General features: G+C 44.5%; 1 protein-coding gene across 4 annotated transcripts in view; it reads right to left on the reverse strand.

The window, feature by feature from the left end:
- LOC112230876 (disabled homolog 2-interacting protein) overlaps positions 1-19,593 on the reverse strand; it is a 321,602-nt gene that overhangs the window by 24,566 nt on the left and 277,443 nt on the right. For all 4 annotated transcript variants that reach the window (XM_042311572.1, XM_042311571.1, XM_042311570.1 and 1 more), the window contains 3 exons: positions 13,166-13,319; positions 11,921-12,019; positions 9,928-10,482 (listed from right to left, as the gene is read on the reverse strand). In XM_042311572.1, coding sequence (XP_042167506.1) covers positions 9,928-10,482; positions 11,921-12,019; positions 13,166-13,319 — 808 coding nt within the window. The remainder of the gene's footprint in view (positions 1-9,927; positions 10,483-11,920; positions 12,020-13,165; positions 13,320-19,593) is intronic.

The raw sequence follows: 19,593 nt of genomic DNA on the forward strand, positions 1-19,593 counted from the left end.
CCATTTTCATGGTAACCTGACTAACCCAGCATTGATTAAGTTTTTAGATTCCTCCGACAGAATGCACTGCTATCATTTCTTTACATTCACAACAGTAAGTTAGCTATTTTTAGCGCATCATACTTGTTAAAAAAACTGTTTCAATTCGTTAATTTAAAATTATTTTCAAACAAGTTCCATTTTCTAACAACAGCTTGAATTGAGGTGTGTTCTGCCTCCTCATTAATTAACATAGAAGTATCCCATTTCACAGTTGACGACAATTTATGTTTGAGGCTTTACTGAGCAGGACAAACTTCTCTCTTCGACTAGAGCCCAAGCACATCCCCAGTGTTTCCCCAGATCAAGTGCGCAGACGTTTGCGCAGTCTTGCATAAACTTTTTGTCACACCCTGGCCATAGAGAGGCTTTTATTCTCTATTTTGGTTAGGCCAGGGTGTGACTAGGGTGGGCATTCTAGTTTCTTTATTTCTATGTTTTGGTCGGGTATGGTTCTCAATCAGGGACAGCTGTCTATTGTTGTCTCTGATTGGGAATCATACTTAGGCAGCCTTTTTCCCACCTGTGTTTTGTTAGCTGTTTAGTTGCCTGACAGAACTGTGCGTTTTTGTTTATTTCTACTTTGTTGCGGTGTTCAGTTTAATAAATATCACGAATGCCTACCACGCTGCACTTTGGTCCACTTCTTCAGACGAGCGTTACACTTTTCCCCCCTGGCACATTTTCAGGCTGGCGCTCAGATTGCCTTCATTGTTGTTTTCCTAACAAATAGGGAATAACTTTGGAAATGTGTGTGTTTCTATCAAAGTAAGTGCCTATGCAGTGTTTCTAATGTAGCATACCGTATGAACAGAACCAGTCAAACGTTTGGACGCACCAACTCACTCATGGGTTTATTTAGATACACTTTTTTGGTTACTACATGATTCCATATGTGTTATTTCATAGTTTTGATGTCTTCACTATTATTCTACAATGTAAAAAATAGTAAAAATAAAGAAAAACCCTAGAATGAGTAGGTGTGTCCAAACTTTGACTGGTACTGTGTGTATTGAGCATAATGTATTTACTGTTTTATTCACGTTTTCAAGTACTGGTGACAAATAATGCATTCTGATTATTGCTTAGATTGTAATGGACACGTGATGTGTGTGAAATACTTTTTTGAAGGTTGTACTGATTATAATGAGCTAAGCTATTTGGCCAACAGTGTGGCGCCATGTTTGTTGACATTCTAAAATGCATTATGGGTGTCACGTAAACGTTTGTCAGACCAAAGATGTTATAACAAAAATGAGGTGAAGGGATGGTTCACTCATCTTTCGAATAAACTTCCGGGAATGAAGGGAAGTGAATGATGGTAGACGACACATCCTCTTCAACATGCATACTGCAAACAGACCAAACTCATCTTGTCCTCTTATTATCTTTGGTTGACGCGAAAAACAAACAAACATGGCGATGGGCACAAACTACCCATCGTCGGATTACTTTCGATGACTAGAAAGCGTTTTATTCAATTATTTTGATCAATGGCGAGTTCACCCGTGGACTGATTCATTGTAAATAGTAATTGCTATTAGCTAATTCATATTATGGTTTGTCAGCTGAGAGTTAGCTAAATATGACCGCTTGTGTTTAATCAATCTTTCCTCAGTTAGCGCTAGGACTAATGTAGCCTACATTTTCCGGTTTGGATGATTGTGTTAGGCTGTAGCTACTTCTGTGAATGTCTGAACATTGCATTGAAAAACAAAACTGCTCACAATCAAGACGTTAACTTGTAAGGACTGTGCTTGTGCAAAATGTTTCTGTGTAAAAAAAAAAGAAGTGTGGCCAGCTCAAACGCTGTATGCTGCGTCAATCATAACTGGACGTTCTACATAAGCTTCTAATCACATCGGTTTGAGAGTACACTGCAGGGACCACTGTAGAATGATCACACCCCTGTGTTGGTTTATGTCAAACAGGTTAATGGTGCCAAAGTCGGTAAGATGAAAGGCAACGCTTTATACTGAGGCGTTGGCGGGTGTTTTAAACATAATACCGCAATCACGTCTACCTCCCTTGAATAAAAGTACCGGCTTCCCCTTTCCGATACAAAGGAAAGACAGTAAAAAGAAAACGTCATGGTTAAGTTGGCAGGTTTCAGTCTTGGTATAAAAGGGTTAGAGGTTAAACTCCAGCAGAAGAGTCTCCCTGCAGACTGTCTTATCTGTCAGCACCACACTCATAACGCCTTGTCCATCCCAGGGGTGTGTGTGTGTGTGCTATAGAACTTCGGGGAGATCAGCTTTCTTGTGTTTTCTCTGGGGCAGTAGTGAGACAGCAGATGTGTGTGTGTGTGTTTGATAGTGTCTGTGTGCGTGTGTTGGCATGTGCTTGTTTGCCAGGGCATGGTTCTTTATTGAGCCTTCAAAAAAGGGTTCTACAGTATTGAGAACCAAAAAGGGTTCTGCTACGATTACATGCCAAAGAACCCCTATCGGGTACTATTTAGAACCATTATATGTTAGTGTGTACATGTCAACATAAACAGGAGCTGGGTACAACAACAAAGATAGCTGAAGAAATCAGGACTTCGACATTGCCTGCGCCAGGTGTACCTATTCAATAGATCTCGTTACAAAACACTGATTATAACACACACACACACAGAATATACTCTGACCCTCAGAATACAGAGCACATTACATTCCCGGCTATCACAGACAACAAAAAATAAAAGACGCAGAAAATCATTCTCTGTTAATGCTGAGATCTCTCACTTTTTCCAAAGTGTTTCCATAGCTAAATTTGTCAGCGAGAGATAGTGGGAGAGTCTTGGCATTTTCCTTTAGGGTTGGCCAATATGGCCAAAATATCACATCACAATTACTTTCTCACTTGTGACTGTATTTTATGTTTTTTAATAATAAAAGCTCTAAATATGCTTGAGTAGTGGTTTTAATGGGGCTTTTCTCCTGATTGTTAAAATAAATAAAAAATAAGCATAATTTACAGCATTTTCTGACATTTCCACATTTCCTTTTAATACTTTTACATTTTCACTCCTCGCATTTCCTTGTGGTACACTGTGGAAATGATAACAAATAAATTATCATTTCCACAGTGGACCACATTTTTGTTGTGTTTGTATGCCTCTTTTGGGTTTAATAGCCAACACCATAAAGTCCCAAAGGCAAGACAGGAAGCTTTTCCAATAAACGAGTGAAGACAAGCTACACAACGTAATTTTTTTTTTAAGGTATAGAAAAAAAGAGGGCGTAGAGAGAAAAGAGATTACAACAGCGATTCGGCTGATCGATAACTGTGGCTTAGAAGCCCCGGGCTGAGACTCTAGGGGAGCGGACACGAACCACTCTCACTCTCTCTCTCATCTATTCCCCCTCTCTCCTTCCCTCCCGCTCTCCTCTACCACTCCCTCCCTTCCTATGGAGGGTATAGTACATTGTAGTACAGAGTAGGGTCAGCTGGGAGAGCTAGCTGGGGATGAAAATGAATCCCAGTCTTCCCACAGGCACAGAGTGAGGCGGCGTCTCAAATGGCATCTCATTCCCCTAGTGCACTACTTGGGCCGGAGCCCTAGTGTCAGTCAGCCTTACAGCAGAATAACATCAGGGAGCTAGGACCAAACCTCTCCACATCACTGCTGTGGTAAACACACTATAGTACCGTGATAGCTGGAGGAGGGCTTTCATCCAATGTCATCAGCTCCTTGCAGATATGGGGGGGGTTATCCCATATCTGTGTGTGTGTGTGGTGTGTGTGTGTGTGTACACGTGTGTCCTGACCAAGGTAGGAAGGTTTAGGAGTTAGGGTTAGGAGTTAGGATTAGGTTAAGGGTTAGGTTTAGGGGTTAGGTTTAGAGTTAGGATTAGGTTAAGGGTTAGGATTAGGTTAAGGGTTAGGGAAAATAGGATTTTGAGTGGGAATACATTTTTAATCCTCAAAAAGTACATAAAATTCTCAAAAACAAAGCTGTGTGAGTGTATATTTTCTGGCTCTCTTTGTGCGGGTAATATTGTGCCAGTTGTGACTTCAAAGAAGGTTCTGGATCATTTGGGTGGTTTTTTTTTTTCCCCGTGCAGACCATTGCTGGTTAGTTCCCCAGTTCCAGGTTTGACTGAAAGGGTAAACTCAAACCGACAGTTAATGCAATCTGTCCTTCTAGCTCTCCCTTTTCCTCTCTCCTCCATCACTCCCTATTCCTCTCTCCTCCATCACTCCCTATTCCTCTCTCCTCCATCACTCCCTTTTCCTCTCTCCTCCATCACTCCCTTTTCCTCTCTCCTCCATCACTCCCTTTTCCTCTCTCCTCCATCACTCCCTTTTCCTCTCTCCTCCATCACTCCCTTTTCCTCTCTCCTCCATCACTCCCTATTCCTCTCTCCTCCATCACTCCCTATTCCTCTCTCCTCCATCACTCCCTATTCCTCTCTCCTCCATCACTCCCTATTCCTCTCTCCTCCATCACTCCCTATTCATCTCCCTATTCCTCTCCATCACTCCCTATTCCTCTCTCCTCCATCACTCCCTTTCCTCCTCCATCTCCTCCATCACTCCCTATTCCTCTCTCCTCCATCACTCCCTATTCCTCCTCTCTCCTCCATCACTCCCTATTCCTCTCTCCTCCATCACTCCCTTTTCTCTCCTCCATCACTCCATCATCTCCCTATTCCTCTCTCCTCATTCCTTTTTCTCTCACTTTCCCCCCTCCATCGCCATCTCCCTTTTCCTCTCTCCTCCATCACATTCAGTATCTCTTTCCCCCTCTCGCCATCTCGATACACAGTATCTCTCTATCGCAGACAAACTGTATAGCGAGCGTTGTGGTAGGAACATGTCAAATTCAAATCCGCCCCTTAGAGAGGTGTAAATAATTATCTAGCATAAGCTACAGAAACATAGTGGGAATATACTGTATGTTTATATTCTGCAAAGCACTGCAAAGACAATGACCGGAACTTTTTAAGAATTCTCTTTTTTACCTCTTATTTGGTGTTTCCATTCATCTCCAGCTGCTGAAATCCTTTCCCGGTTTGACCCATCTGAACCACAGCCTGTGACTAGCTGTCATCTGTGTGTGTGTGTGTCTCCCAGCATAGTGTGTCTCTGAGAGTGACAGGGTGACCGCTTACAGGGATGTGACACAAGTGGGTCACCCAGTCACACGCTGGGCTCTGAAGAGTCGGTCTGTCCGATGGCCTCTCCATCACCTCTCACTGGTCCTGGCCTTCATGACATCACAATCACCACAACCATACTCTCTCCTCACCCACTAGAATTAAGCAATAAGGCCCCAGGGGGTGTGGTTTAAACCCCCGAGGTGCCTTATTGCTATTGTAAAAGGGTTACCAACGTAATCAGAGCAGTAGAAATAAATGTTTTGTCATACCGGTGGCTGTCAGCCAATCAGCATTCAGGGCTCGAACCACCCAGTTTATAAACAAAAACAACCTACCAGGCCCAGAGCCTAAAGAATCAGTTGCAAAACTAGAGCACTGTTAAAGACCCAGTAGCTGTCCGCCAACAAGCATCCAAGAAAACCGTCTTGTGCTCTGAGACACTCATTAGCAGCGTGTGTGTTCATCTGTGTGTGCGATCGCACACAGCAGGTTTTAATCGATGAATCGAGCAGACTAGCAGTGCTGCTGCCCCGCAAAGACCGAATTGACCGCTGAGCAAGAAGAGGGGATGTCTGCACTTCATCTAATTAAATAACGAGAGCTCTGCTGCTCGGGGGAGAAGGAGGATAGGAAGGAGAGATGGAGGGAGGGAGGGCAAATTTGTTATCTGACTGACTGATGAAGGGCCACTTAATACTGTCTGTTAGTTTCCTTTACCTCCATGAGCAGTAAAACAGGAACAATAACAGCAGAAGCAGACACCACCTCTCTGCTTTCTGTTCTCTATGGCCAGCTGAGCGCTGTACTCCATAAGTATAAATCATAGGACTCAGATGAGGCCCTGAATAGCCTCTCCGAGACGAAGCGCCTTATTCCTACTTGCCCCAACGGGCTAGAGAAGAAGACTCAAATCAATAGTGTTTGCAAAGCCATTTTCACCGACAGAAAAGTGGATGCTGAGAATGCTGCTTGGGGGCACCCCGACACATTGCCATCTTGTTGTTGTTGTTGATGTTTGTGTGCTGCGGCTAACGCTGCTGTGTGAGTGCACTGAGAAGCTGGTCGGGTCAGAGAGTGGAACAAGCCACCCGAGGGAAAGGACGGAGAGGGGGATAAAGGGATGGAGAGAGAAGCACTCGGACCTTGTGTTTTCTGGAACATTCTCAAGACAATGCCCTTAATAAAGCATTGTAACAGTATAACATTCGTCCGTCCCCTCGACCCTACCCGGGCTCGAACCAGGGTCCCTCTGCACACACCAACAACCGCCACCCAAGAAGCATCGTTGCCCATCACTCCGCAAAAGCCGCGGCCCTTGCAGTGCAAGGGGGAACCACTACTTCAAGGTCTCAGAGCGAGTGACGTCACCGATTGAAACACTATTAGCGCGCACAACCGCTAACTAGCTGGCCATTTCACATCGGTTCCATGTAAACACAAAGGAATTGACCTCCCATCTACCCCTCTGATGTCTTGTTATGCGTGAGTGTGATCCCCAGGCCTACAACATTGAGTGACTGCCGTGACAACCAAGGCGTCCGGTGATAAAGGACCGTCAATGACAACCCCTCAAGCATCCCCTCTAGCCTTAGAACGCACTGAGGCATGAGAGAGAGAGGAAGGGAGAGTGAGGGCGTTGTGGTTTGTTATATATTTTACTCGCTTTGGCAATGTTAACATATGTTTCCCATGCCAATAAAGCCCCTTAAATTGAATTGAAATGTAATTAGATAGAGAGACCGAGAGAGAGAGAGACCGAGAGAGAGAGACCGAGAGAGAGAGAGAGACCGAGAGAGAGAGAGAGAAAGAGAGAGACAGAGAGACAGAGAGAGAGAGACAGAGAGAGAGAGACAGAGAGAGAGAGACAGAGAGAGAGAGAGAGAGAGAGAGAGAGAGAGAGACCGAGAGAGAGAGACCGAGAGAGAGAGAGAGACCGAGAGAGACCGAGAGAGAGAGAGAGAGACCAAGAGAGAGAGAGAGAGAGAGAGAGAGAGAGACCAAGAGAGAGAGAGAGAGAGAGAGAGAGACCGAGAGAGAGAGAGAGAGAGACCGAGAGAGAGACCGAGAGAGAGAGACTGAGAGTGAGAGAGAGAGCGAGACAGAGAGAGCGAGACAGAGAGAGAGAGAGAGAGACCAAGAGAGAGAGAGACACCCCCTGACAGGGCAGGTGGTAGACACGTCTCTCCAACCCAATGACTGTAATCATAATTAACCAGCTGATCGTGACGCACCACCGCGGGAAAGTCTGTCTCCATGCTTTCTTAAGTTGACGCTGCTAATGTTACCACAACTGACTTCACATCAGCATCATTAGAACCAACAGCAGGGTGAAGGGATGAGTGAGTGAGTGGGTAGGTAGGTAGGTAGGTAGAGAATCAAAAGGTTTAGACTTGTTCTGTAGACACTACATCGGCAGTCAGAAGACTAAATAATAAACAAGACAGGGTGTGAAACAGCCAGACATAATACAAAGAGGCTGTTATTTAGGGGCTCACGAGTGGCGCAGGGGTCTACGGCACTGCATCGCAGTGCTGAGAGGTGTCACCACAGACACCCTGGTTCAATTCCAGGCTGTATCACAACCAGTCATGATTGGGAGTCCCATAGGGTGGTGCACAATTGGCCCAAAGTCGTCCAGGTAATTGGTAGGCCGTCAAAGGAAAAAATAATTTGTTCTTAATTAACTGACTTGCCTAGTTAAATTAAATAAAATTAAAAATGGAACGCGATAACAGAAACAACCAGCCGAATGAACTTTGGCTCTCCATATGCTATCGTTGGCCAGACGAGATGGCAGATTCCTTCAAATGAAAAATATGATGGTTTCCACTCAAGGATTGGGTGGAGGACAAATATTTTGGTTTATTTGGTTGCTGCGGTCAAGGAGCAGTCATAGACTTGGATGAAAGACAGCCAGCAGCCAGCAGATGAAGTTAATCCTAAAAATAAAAAAAACTTAAGAGATGAGCAGAGCAGAAGGAAGTTTGTCCCAAGGCTTAATCTGTAGCTTGTATAAAGGACAAACCACACAGTGTAAATCAGGATATGAATATACAGAGCAGAGTATTAGGACTGGGTCAAATATAGTTTGGAATATTTTTTGGGACTATTAGTTGGGAATATTTGGGATGTGTTGTGGTGCTGTGAGCTGCACTCTGTATAGTGCTCCATCGAGAATGTCGAATAGGATTCGAGGGTGATCTAGTGGCTAAGAAGTTGTACGGCGGAACAAACAGCATCATATCTAAGTTTTCCTTAATTAGTTCAAACATTTTTAGAAGGAAGGAAGTTTGCTTGTCTGACCACAGCTGAAGCCAACCAAATCAACATCCAAACGGAAAACAGCTTCACTTGAATGAATCAGTCAATACATTCTTGACCAGGCTAAATGTATCCATTTGATTCTGTCTATCCCTTTAAAAGCTATTAGTGGCTTTTAAATTATTAGTCTGGTCGCAATAAACATTTGTAGAGCGAATGAGGGGAATTCTTCCGTTGGGATTGTGTGATCTACCAAACCTATAGATTTGTGGGGGGGGAAATAAAGACGTCCCGGTGTAAATCAACCTTGAAACTGCTTCTCTCCGCAGGTATTAAAGTTTAACGACCTGTCTCCATTTAAGATGACAGGCGGAGGGAGGGAGGAGGTACGGGAGAAAGAGGAGGGAGGGAGGAGAGCGGTAAGGGAGAGGCGAAAGTTGAACACTTTTCAGGGCCCCTGTAATTAATTAGGTCTAGTTAACAGCGTGACCATCTCTCCAGAGACCTATAGTACCTTTGTAATGTGTGTGTGTGTGTGTGTGAACCCAACCCAGAACAGGGACAGCGACAGTCTACTGTGGTTCAGCGGGACCTCTTAAGTGCTAATTGTTCATCACGGCAGTCTCGACTCTAAAGTCAGAGAGAGAAAGTCAGGGAGCCTTAACTGGAAAACAACATGAAGAGATAAAAGAACAATAAATCCTTCTCTTACCGAGGCAGCAGCCAATGAATTGTCCATACGACTCATGACAGGAAGTGCAGTAGATAACCAATAAGACAGCTCGAGCAAGAGAGAGAGAGAGGGTGTGTCAGTGTGTTAAAGTGTAGACTGCTGAATGGATGAGAGATAATCGCTCCAAAATGCCCCCCCGTTGCGGTAGACTTAAAAAGGTAAGTAGACATGCCAAGACTGCAGTGGGTTAAACCCAGGCCTAAGGCCTAATAACACAACAGCTGACACACAGCACGTCTCTTCTGTTCTGTTCTGTTGTGTTGAACCTCCGTCCCAAACATCTCTGAGCTTTACAACCCTGCAGGAGAGTGAACTAAGGAGAACTGAGGGTGGATTAAATGCTAATTTGGGATGTAATACTTCCTCTCTTGAACGAACGTGTGGCCATCTACTCCAAAAGGAAAAGGTCAAGACTCTCTGTCGAATGAACAAGAAATCACCCGTCTGACATCACCGGGTCAAAGTAAAAAATAAAATAAAAAATAAAGCATTTCATTTGGCCACATTCATTGGCTTCACTTGCCTTCAGTTTGAACTTGTTTGACACAGAATAACACTGTAATACAGAACATAGGCTGAGTTCTGACACCTACATGTTGAGGATGAAAGATATTGACCTTACTTTAGCCAACACCCCTGATGCACTACCTTGAGCAAAGCATTTGACAGGAAACATTGACCGCGGATTGAACCAAAACACATGTAAAATAAAAGTTAATGTGTATGTGAAAAAGAGTCAACGATCGCCAGTTAATAAAATAATAATAAGCGACTTGCAGTCGTGTATGAATACATAGTTCCTACCTTGGCCTTGCCGGTGCTCTGTAGAATGTGGACCAGGGCAGAAGCCATCTCCTCCTTGTTCTTCACACTGATGCCAGGCTCCAGCACGGAGCACAGCAACATGTAGTTATTGGTGGTGTACTCTGCAAACTCCTTATACATCTCCATAGGCAGGATGTTCATGCTCTGGTAGCAGGCCTTTATCCGGATCATGGGCCCCGGCGTCTTACCCTTATTGGGCGTCGGCGTGTTCACAGAGTACCACTTTTCCATAAACTGCCTCCCCGTCACCGCGGCAACAGGGATGTTGACCAGTCCAATGTAGTTGTTCTTGTCTTTCTTCTTCTTCTTGTCCGAGTCCTTGTAGAGGTGGGCCGTGATGCTTTTGACGGCCGGGAGGTTGTTGAACTCAAAGTGCTCGCCCCAGAAGACGTTGTCGGTCTTGAGCTTGCAGGTGGTGCGGGCGTACAGCGCGTCGTCCAGACACAGCTCGCAGAAGTACTTCTTCTTGGCAGGAAGGTCCTTGGCTTCGATGATCCACAGCTTCAGCATGTTCTCCACCCGCCTGCTGTTGTCCTGTGTGTGGATAGAGAGAGGGAGGGCTGGGTTTAGGGGTGGATCACAGTCCTGGGTCTAGACTCTCGTACATACTCACTGTAACTCAAATACTTTCAAATATTTGAGGGAGCGGAGAGGGGCGGTTAGGGTCAGTGGTAGCGAGATCTGGATCGAATACATATCGCAAATAGTATGCAGGTATATTGGTGCCACTAGTAGTTTTCTATGGGAATGTGGTGCGTCATTCATTGTAGTTTCCGAGCGATCCAAAAAAGGAAAAATAACAGCAACATATCTGAAATATTTAAAAATACTTGAGGTGTGCTTGATTAAAGCTTGACTCACTGGAATGCAGGGAGGGTGGGTGAAGATTAGCATATAACGGGCAATTAAGATGTTAAACATCCCCCCCCCCCAAAATTATAAAAAATAAATAAAATGTTAAACATTAATAAGCAGATCAATAGCTGATTAAAAATGCACATGTTAATGGGCCTGCACAGTAGCTACTGCATATAAACACAGTTCATTATGCTAATTTAACTTAACCAGTAAAACAATAAGTGTCTCATGAATAGAACTCTGAAATTGGCTTTCTGACTATTTTGGATATGACACATCATTTGACACCCAGCACAAAGACTTTCTTCCGTTTTTCTTGTTTGAAAAATGTCTTAACATTTGTTTCCCCCACTGATGTTTACGGACAGACATGCAAACTTACACTGTATCTAATCTGTGGAAAATCACAAAATAATTCAAAACTTGCAAGGTCGAGATGGAAAAATTCACATCTGTGCCAGGGAGAGTATTTTTGAGAAGAAAAAAAAAATGCAAAGGTTCATGCCAAACTTTTTCCTTAAAGTTCCAATTAGCAAGTCGTTTGCTAAATAAAGAAAGATGAAAGCGGGAGAGTGCTGTCAGATTTGCATTTTTTTTTGGGGGCTTGACGCAGGGAGCCATATGTTAGCCGCTCGCCTGCCGTCTTTCTGCGCTGTTGTGATTAAAGGGAAACGTTTTGAGCCGAGAGGAAAGCGACGGTCGGGGGAACATGTGACATCTATTTGACACTGACAGTCTGGAGACTGTGTCCCTTTACAGATCTGTCTCTCTGTCTCACTGGGAGGGCCATCACACCGCTGAGGATGTACCATACTGTACCCCAGACCGTGTGGATGAACCAACCGGTCTAAATATCTGACTCAATGGCTCAATTCCAATTTGGTCACTTGACTATCTTTCCTGGGCCCGTGTTGAGTTGTGAGTGATAGGTTTGGAATCCAGACGGTCTCTGTCTGTACTTGAACTAGATTATCCCCTTCCTTTGTCAGAAGCCTGACAAAGACCAACTGGTGCCACATTGTCTGGTTAAAAAAACAGGAGGGCTCCAACAGCGTGTAGGCATCTATTTATTTTTTTATTTGAATGAACCTACACTTGGCCAATCATGTCTCACCTTGTTGGGGTGGACGGCTCTCCTCAGGTTCTCCATCCACTTGTCCCTTTCGGCTGACGATCGACAGGAGAAACATTTAGTTCCCGTTGAAGTGGTGACCTGAAACACGGAGAAACACAACACAGTGACTACTGTTCTTCACACTGTCCTTCACACTTCTCACTGTTCTTCACACTTCACACTGTCCTTCACACTTCACACTGTCTTTCACACTTCACACTGTCCTTCACACTTCACACTGTCTTTCACACTTTACACTGTCCTTCACACTGTCCTTCACACTTCACACTGTCCTTCACACTTCACACTGTCCTTCACACATCGGGGAAAAAACCCAGATACAGGGCACAGGACATTGAGTCTTTCAGAAGGACAAATGCCTCACTGTTGTACAACTAATCTTATCTTAGCTTATGAATACTAGACTACACACACACACTCTGTGCGGTGAGATGAGGTGTCTGGCCGAGGGTCGGTTAGAGCTAAAAGAGGAACGATGCGATTGGGCAGATTACTCTGTGGGGATTGGACATAGGAGAGAACGAGAGAGAGAGAGCGAGAGAGAGAGAAAGAGAATATACTAGAGAGAAAAAAAAGCGAGAGAGAGCGTATGCGAGAAAAAAAAGAAAGGGCGAGCGAGAGAGAGAGTGGATGAGAGGTGATGGAGAACAGAGACGGCCTCTTCAGTCCACGCTAGACAATGGCTGGTTATTTTTCACTCTCAGCCTGCTCACACGGTGCTCATGGAGTGCTTAGTCACTCACTTTCCTCTCCTCTCAGTGCCGCGTCTACTGCCAGCAGGGCTCGTTTTAGAGCCGCAGTCCTGCTGTGTGCGTGTGCGTATGGTAATTGGGCTCATCTCAAGGCAGTGTTCCTGTGGTGTGTGTGTGTGTGCGCGTGTGTGACAGTGTGCTCTCAATGAAGAGGGCCTTGCCAGGTGTATAATGTGGGTGTGTGTTCAAGTGAATGTGTCTCTAGTGTTTCTCTCTCTCATTGAAGAAATATCTTTCCCCAGGATCATGCTCAGTTTGTGTGTACAAGCGTGTGTGCACTTGTGTGTCCGCGCATTTGCAGCCCCTGACTTCAGAGCAGTAGTCCTGGCCCTAGACGATGTGAGTAAGTGAGTGCACACGTGTTTGTGAATGTGCGTGCATACGCTTGTGTGTGCCCGCTTACTGGATATGCGTCAGTGTGTGTGTGTCTGTCTGTCTGTGTGTGTGTGTTTCCATGTGTTCTGACCCTCACCTCGAAGCAGTAGTCCTGTCCGAGGATGGAGCTGTGAACAGGTTTGATGAGCACCTCATCCTCCATGCTGAGGTCCACGGCCTCCACAGCACTACCGGGGCTGAGCAATGACTCGTGGCTGCGAGACTCCTTCAGCCTCGGCATCAGATGAGATCTGGAGGAGGGAGGGAAAGTGGGGGAGAGAGTTAGTTAACATGCATGAGGGAGGGGGTGGGGGTGTGTGTGTGAGAGAGAGAAAGAGAGAGCGAAAGAGAGAGAGAGAGATGTGTGTGTGTGTGTGTGTGTGTGTGTGTGTGTGTGTGTGTGTGTGAAAAGAGAAGACACTAAGTGAGGAAGAGAGAATGCCATAGGTCCTAGGTCTTTTCTCAATGTCGGCAGGGGACACCCTCAGTCCTTAGCTCAACCCTACATATACAGGTAACTGACAAAGTAATGGAAACACTTGAGGAAATTAGTTATACAAAGTATATTGAAAGCAGGTGCTTGTTCCTGAGTTAATTAAGCAATTAACATCCCATTATGCTTAGAGTCATGTATAAAAATGCTGGGTAGGCCATTCTTTTGGATACCATGGCTAAGCCTCCATATAATGACAATGTCCATATCCACATGGCACAAGTGATCCCTGAACGGTTTGATGAGCATGAAAACAAATGTAAACCATATGCCATGGCCGTCTCAGTCACCAGATCTCAACCCAATTGAACACTTATGGGAGATTCTGAAGCGGCGCCCGAGACTGTTTCCCACCACCATCAACAAAACACCAAATGATGACATGTCTCATGGAAGAATGGTGTCGCATCCCTCAAATAGAGTTCCAGACACTGTGCGGGCTCGTGGGCAGCCCAACGGGGCGGCAGGTAGCCTAGAGAGTTGGACTTGTAACCGAAAGGTTGCAAGATCGAATCCCCGAGCTGACAAGGTAAAAATCTGTCGTTCTGCCCCTGAACAAGGCAGTTAACCCACTGTTTTTAGGCCGTCACTGAAAATAAGAATTTGTTCATAACTAACTTGGCTAGTTAAATAAATACATAAATAAAAAGGCGCAATGAACGTTTCCTTTATTTTGGCAATTACCTGTACACAGTCTTAAATCAACACACGTTCACTCACACATACTAAATCTCTCTTTCGTCATCTCTGTTAAACAACAACTATATATTGTGTTGTGCCCTGTCTCGCCTTCGATCTACCTCTCAAACCATATGCTGTTTAATCTTATTGTCTATATACAGCGAGTGAAGTGTTGTAAAGAAAAGCATGGTCATTCAAACTCATTTTTTAGTTTTCTGTTGTCAGAAGGAGAATTTTATTACATTTTCCAAAAACTTTGGCAGACATATACAAAAAAAATATTTACAGTATATGCAAATTATTGAATGAGGAAATATAGACTCATTAAGATAGGGCCAATTGTTTAATTAATTACAGTGTTGTTTTACGGAGCTCTGCACACACACACACACACACACACCAGCTAGCTGACTACAATGCTCTTGAGTGCTCACACTCAGTACATTCAGTTCAAATAAAGGCTGACTTAAAGCCCGCATCCATCTTTCAGCCACAGAAGAATGGAAAAACAAAGAAACAAAGTTTCTTTCGGCACGGTGTTTGATATCGACCCACTTGCTCTGTCCAAGAGAGTGCTTTCTACTGCCACCTGAAAACACACAAAAGACTGTTCTGTTCAGTTACAGTTCTATGGAGAGAATATAGTCTTTGATAAGATGGTAGTGCTACAGAAGCTGAGGGAGGTTCCCATTAACACATAAAAGTCCACAATCGTATCATGGCCACTTTTGATGATGTCACACCGACAGTCAACAATACAGCCCAAATCAAAATCCTACACACATCCTATATAGCAGGGTTCCCAAACCGGATTAGCATTTTCATTGTTGGAGATAATAGACTGTAACAACACCAGGAAATCAGCTCCAAGTGATTTTAATTGAAGAAATCTGTTCCCAAGTATTCCCACACATAGTAGAGAGATACATGACCGTACACAAATGTAAGCAAGGTCTGAAATGATGTTTTAGTCAAATATTATGCATGTTTGGAATTTCTTGCTGTCAATTCGCAGTCTACAAATGATTTGTAATTATGTTCCAAATCGTCCCGCGGCTGAATCTAGTTGATGATCCCTACTATATACAGTATGATCTTATGAGACACGTATAAAGCCACTGGAAAGCACACACAATACTGGGACACTTTAAAGGCCACCACTGATGATGTCATCACACAGGGAAGAATGGTTAAGCCAGCTATAGAATCAAGCACCTGCATCAGCCAATGAAAAAATGCTCTATCACAGGTATAATACAGACAGTAAATTAAACATAATATTCTGCACAATATTTGAGTGCCGTACCAAGCTAATTACCGTTTGGTCCTAACCGGCTAATTAGCTCGAAGCATCCACATTTCTGTTCTCTCCCAGTTTAAAACAAGATCAACAGCTATACCACCTATATATGATAATTGACATGTATGCACTACGCCTCTTAGAGAGATCGAGATGGAGAGCTGCGCCATTTTTCCACATTTTTGTTGTGTTACAGCCTGAATTTAAAATGAATTACATTGAGATACCAGCAATGTCAAAGTGGAATTTTGTTTAGAAATGTCAACAAATGAATAAAACATTTAAAGCTGAAACGTCTTGAGTCAATAAGTGTTCAACCGCTTTGGTGTGGCAAGCTTAAATGCGTTCAGGAGGGAAAGTTTGCTTAACAGGTCACATAATAAATTGCATGGACTCACTCTGTGTGCAATAACAGTGTTTAACATGATTTTTAAAATAATTACCCCATCTCTGTACCCCACACATACATCCATCAAATAGAGAATTTCAAGCACAGATTCAACCACAAAGACCAGGGAGGTTTTCCAATGAGGGAACCTATCAGAATTTTTTTTATATTACCTTTATTTAACTAGGCAAGTCAGTTAAGAACAAATTCTTGTTTTCAATGACGGCCTAGGAACAGTGGGTTAACTGCCTGATTCTAACATGTATTGCATCATGGGGTTGAATAGTTAACTAATCAAGGAACACCTATGTGAGAATGCTGTTCATTGACTACAGCTCAGCGTTCAACAACATAGTGCCCACAAAGCTCATCACTAAGCTAAGGACCCTAAGACAAAACACTTCCCTCTGCAACTGCATCTTGGACTTCCTGACAGGCTGGCCACAGGTGGTAAAGGTAGGCAACAACACATCTGCCACGCTGATGTTCAACACTGGGGACCCTCAGGGGTAAGTGCTTAGTCCCCTCCTGTACTCCCTGTTCAACCACGACTGTGATTCTTCACCCACAATTGAGATTCTTCAAAGTAGCCACCCTTTGCCTTGATGACAGCTTTGCACACTCTTGGCATTCTCTCAATCAGCTTCATGAGGTAGTCACCTGGAATGCATTTCAATTAACAGGTGTGCCTTGTTAAAAGTTAATTTATTTCCTTCTTAATGCGTTTGAGCCAATCAGTTGTGTGGTGACATGGTAGGGGTGGTATAAGAAGATATCCCTATTTGGTAAAATACAAAGTCCATATTATGGTAAAAACAGCTCAAATAAGCGAAGAAAAATTAAAGTCCATCAGTACTTTAAGACATGAAGGTCAATCAAATCGGAAAATTTTAAGTTTCTTCAAGTGCAGTTGCATAAACCATCAAGTGCTATGATTAAACTTGCTCTCATGAGGACTGCCACAGGAAAGGAAGACACAGAGTTACCTCTGCTGCAGAGGATAAGTTCATTAGAGTTACCAGCCTCAGAATATTCAGCCCAAATAACTGCTTCACAGAATTTAAGTAACAGACACATTTCAACATCAACTTTTCAGAGGAGACTGTGAATCTGGCCTTTATGGTCGAATTGCTGCAAAGAAACCACTACTAAAGGACACCATTAAGAAGAAGAGACTAGCTTGGGCCAAGAAACATGAGCAATGAACATTAGACCGGTGGAAATCTGTCCTTTGGTCTGATGAGTCCAAATTTGAGATTTTTGATTCCAACCGACATATCTTTGTGATATGTCGTGAAGCATGGAGGAGGAGGTGTGACAGGAGTTCTTTGCTGGTGACAATGTCTGTGATTTATTTAGAATTCAAGGCACGCTTAACCAGCATGCTACCACAGCATTCTGCAGCGATAAGCCATCCCATCGAGTTTGAGCTTAGTGGGACTATCATTTGTTTTTCAACAGGACAATGACCCAACACACCTCCAGGCTGTGTAAGGTCTATTCAACCAAGAAGGAGAGTTATGGAGTGCTGTATCAACTGACCTGGCCTCCACAATCACCCGACCTCAACACAATTGAGATGGTTTGGGATGAGTTGGACTGCAGAGTGAAGTAAAAGCAGCCAACAAGTGCTCAGCATATGTGGGAACTCCTTCAAGACTTTTGGAAAAGCATTCCAGGTGAAGCTGGTTGAGAGAATGCCAAGAGTGTGCAAAGCTGTCATCAAGGCAACGGGTGGCTATTTTGAAGAATCTCAAATAGAAATATATTTTAATTTGTTTTACACTTTTTTGGTTACTACATGATTCCATGTGTTATTTCATTATTTCAATGTCTTCACTATTATTCTATTCAATTAAATGTTTTACTTAAACATTTTCCAAACTCTATTTCTTGAACTGCATTGTTGGTTAAGGGCTTTAAAATAAGCATTTCATGGTAAGATCTACACCTGTTGTATTCGGCGCATGTGACAAATAAAATGTGATTTGATATACTAGTTGTCAGGATTTGGCCAGGGTTGTTCCGGTCTTTGGTCATTAGATGCCCCCATTGTGCTTTTTGACCCTTTCCCTTGTTCCCTGTTATTATTTGCACCTGTGCCTCGTTTCCCCTGATTGTATTTAAACCCTTAGTTTTCCTCAGTTCTTTGCTTTGTGTTTGTATGTTAGCACCCAGCCCTAGTATGCTGTGAACTTTTGTTGCTCCCGTTGGACTCTCTTGTGGAATTCTGTTTTTGTTCTTGTTTATACATTTTTGAGTATCCTTTGAGGTTTTTTCATGCTATACCTACCACCCTGTGGATTTACCTTTTTGTCTTGGAGGATTACCTTTGTTCTCGTGGAATTCCTTTTGACATTGTGGAGTTATGTTTGCCTGAAGGACTTTCCTTTTTTACTTTATTAAATACTCCACTCAAGTACTGCTGTGTCTGCCTTATCTTCTGGGTTCTGCCGACTATTCGTGGTTCAGTTGGTTAAGTGACTGTTTCTCACTCCGGAGACCCGGGTTCGTTACCGGGTCCTGACAGAAACACAGAGCCAGAAATGAACCCAGAGGCAGCCAGTTCCCAGGACCTTGTTGCCATGCTGTCCCACCACGAGGAGACTGTCCAACGCCACGAAGCCGCTCTGGTTCAGCAAGAGACCTTAATGGCTAGACATTCTCATCTTCTGTCGGAGATGCTGACTTCCATAAAGCAGATATCTGATCGACTTACCCTGGCAACAGCTCCCGCCCCAGTGCCTCAGATTCACATACCCGTGGCAGTTAACCCCCTGGCTGAACCTCGTCTTCCACCTCCCCAACGGTTCTCAGGTGATCCGAGTGCTTGTAAAGGGTTTTTCACCCAATGTTCTCTCTCCTTCGAGCTGCAACCCTTGTCGTTTCCCACCGACCGGTCCAAGATCGCATACATCATCACCCTGCTGTCGGAAAAAGCCCTGGCCTGGGCTACTGCTGTGTGGGATGCCCATAGTCCCTGCTGTGCCAGCTACTCTGCCTTTGCTGAGGAATTCAAACGAGTGTTTCAAGGCCCTAGCAGTGGTCCTGACTCAGCCAAACAGCTCCTGACTCTCCACCAAGGTCAGCGCAGCGTGACGGACTATGCCATCCAGTTCCGCACGGTGGCAGCAGCGAGTGGCTGGAACGACGAGGCGCTCACGGTGTGCTTTCTGAAGGGCCTTTCCGACACTATCCAAGATGAACTGGCCACTCGGGAACCACCGGACAATCTCGAGTCCCTGATCAAGTTGGCCTCACGCATTGACCAGCGTCTGAGAGAGAGAGAACTCAACCGTAGACCTCTAGCCCCTATCAGTCCCAGCTCTGAGTCCCCACTTTTATCCTCGCTGGCTCCACCGGAACCCATGCAGATTGGACGCATCTCCCAGGCTGAGAGAGACCGCCGGATGAGGGAGCGACGCTGTCTATATTGCGGCAAACCGGGCCATTTCCGTTCCACGTGTCCCGGGTTCCAGGGAAACGCTCTGTCCCGTGCAGACCGGGGGGAACTGTAACGGGAAACAACCTCCTCCCATCCGTCCAACTCCCGTCTGCTCATTCCAGTCACCCTTTCCTGGGACAACCACAAGCTTCACCTTCAAGCCTTGGTAGACTCTGGAGCCGCAGGTAACTTCATGGATGGTGTCTGGGCGAAGGAGA

This window comes from Oncorhynchus tshawytscha, linkage group LG33 (assembly GCF_018296145.1).
Source record: "Oncorhynchus tshawytscha isolate Ot180627B linkage group LG33, Otsh_v2.0, whole genome shotgun sequence".
NCBI classification, from domain to species: Eukaryota; Metazoa; Chordata; class Actinopteri; order Salmoniformes; family Salmonidae; genus Oncorhynchus; species Oncorhynchus tshawytscha.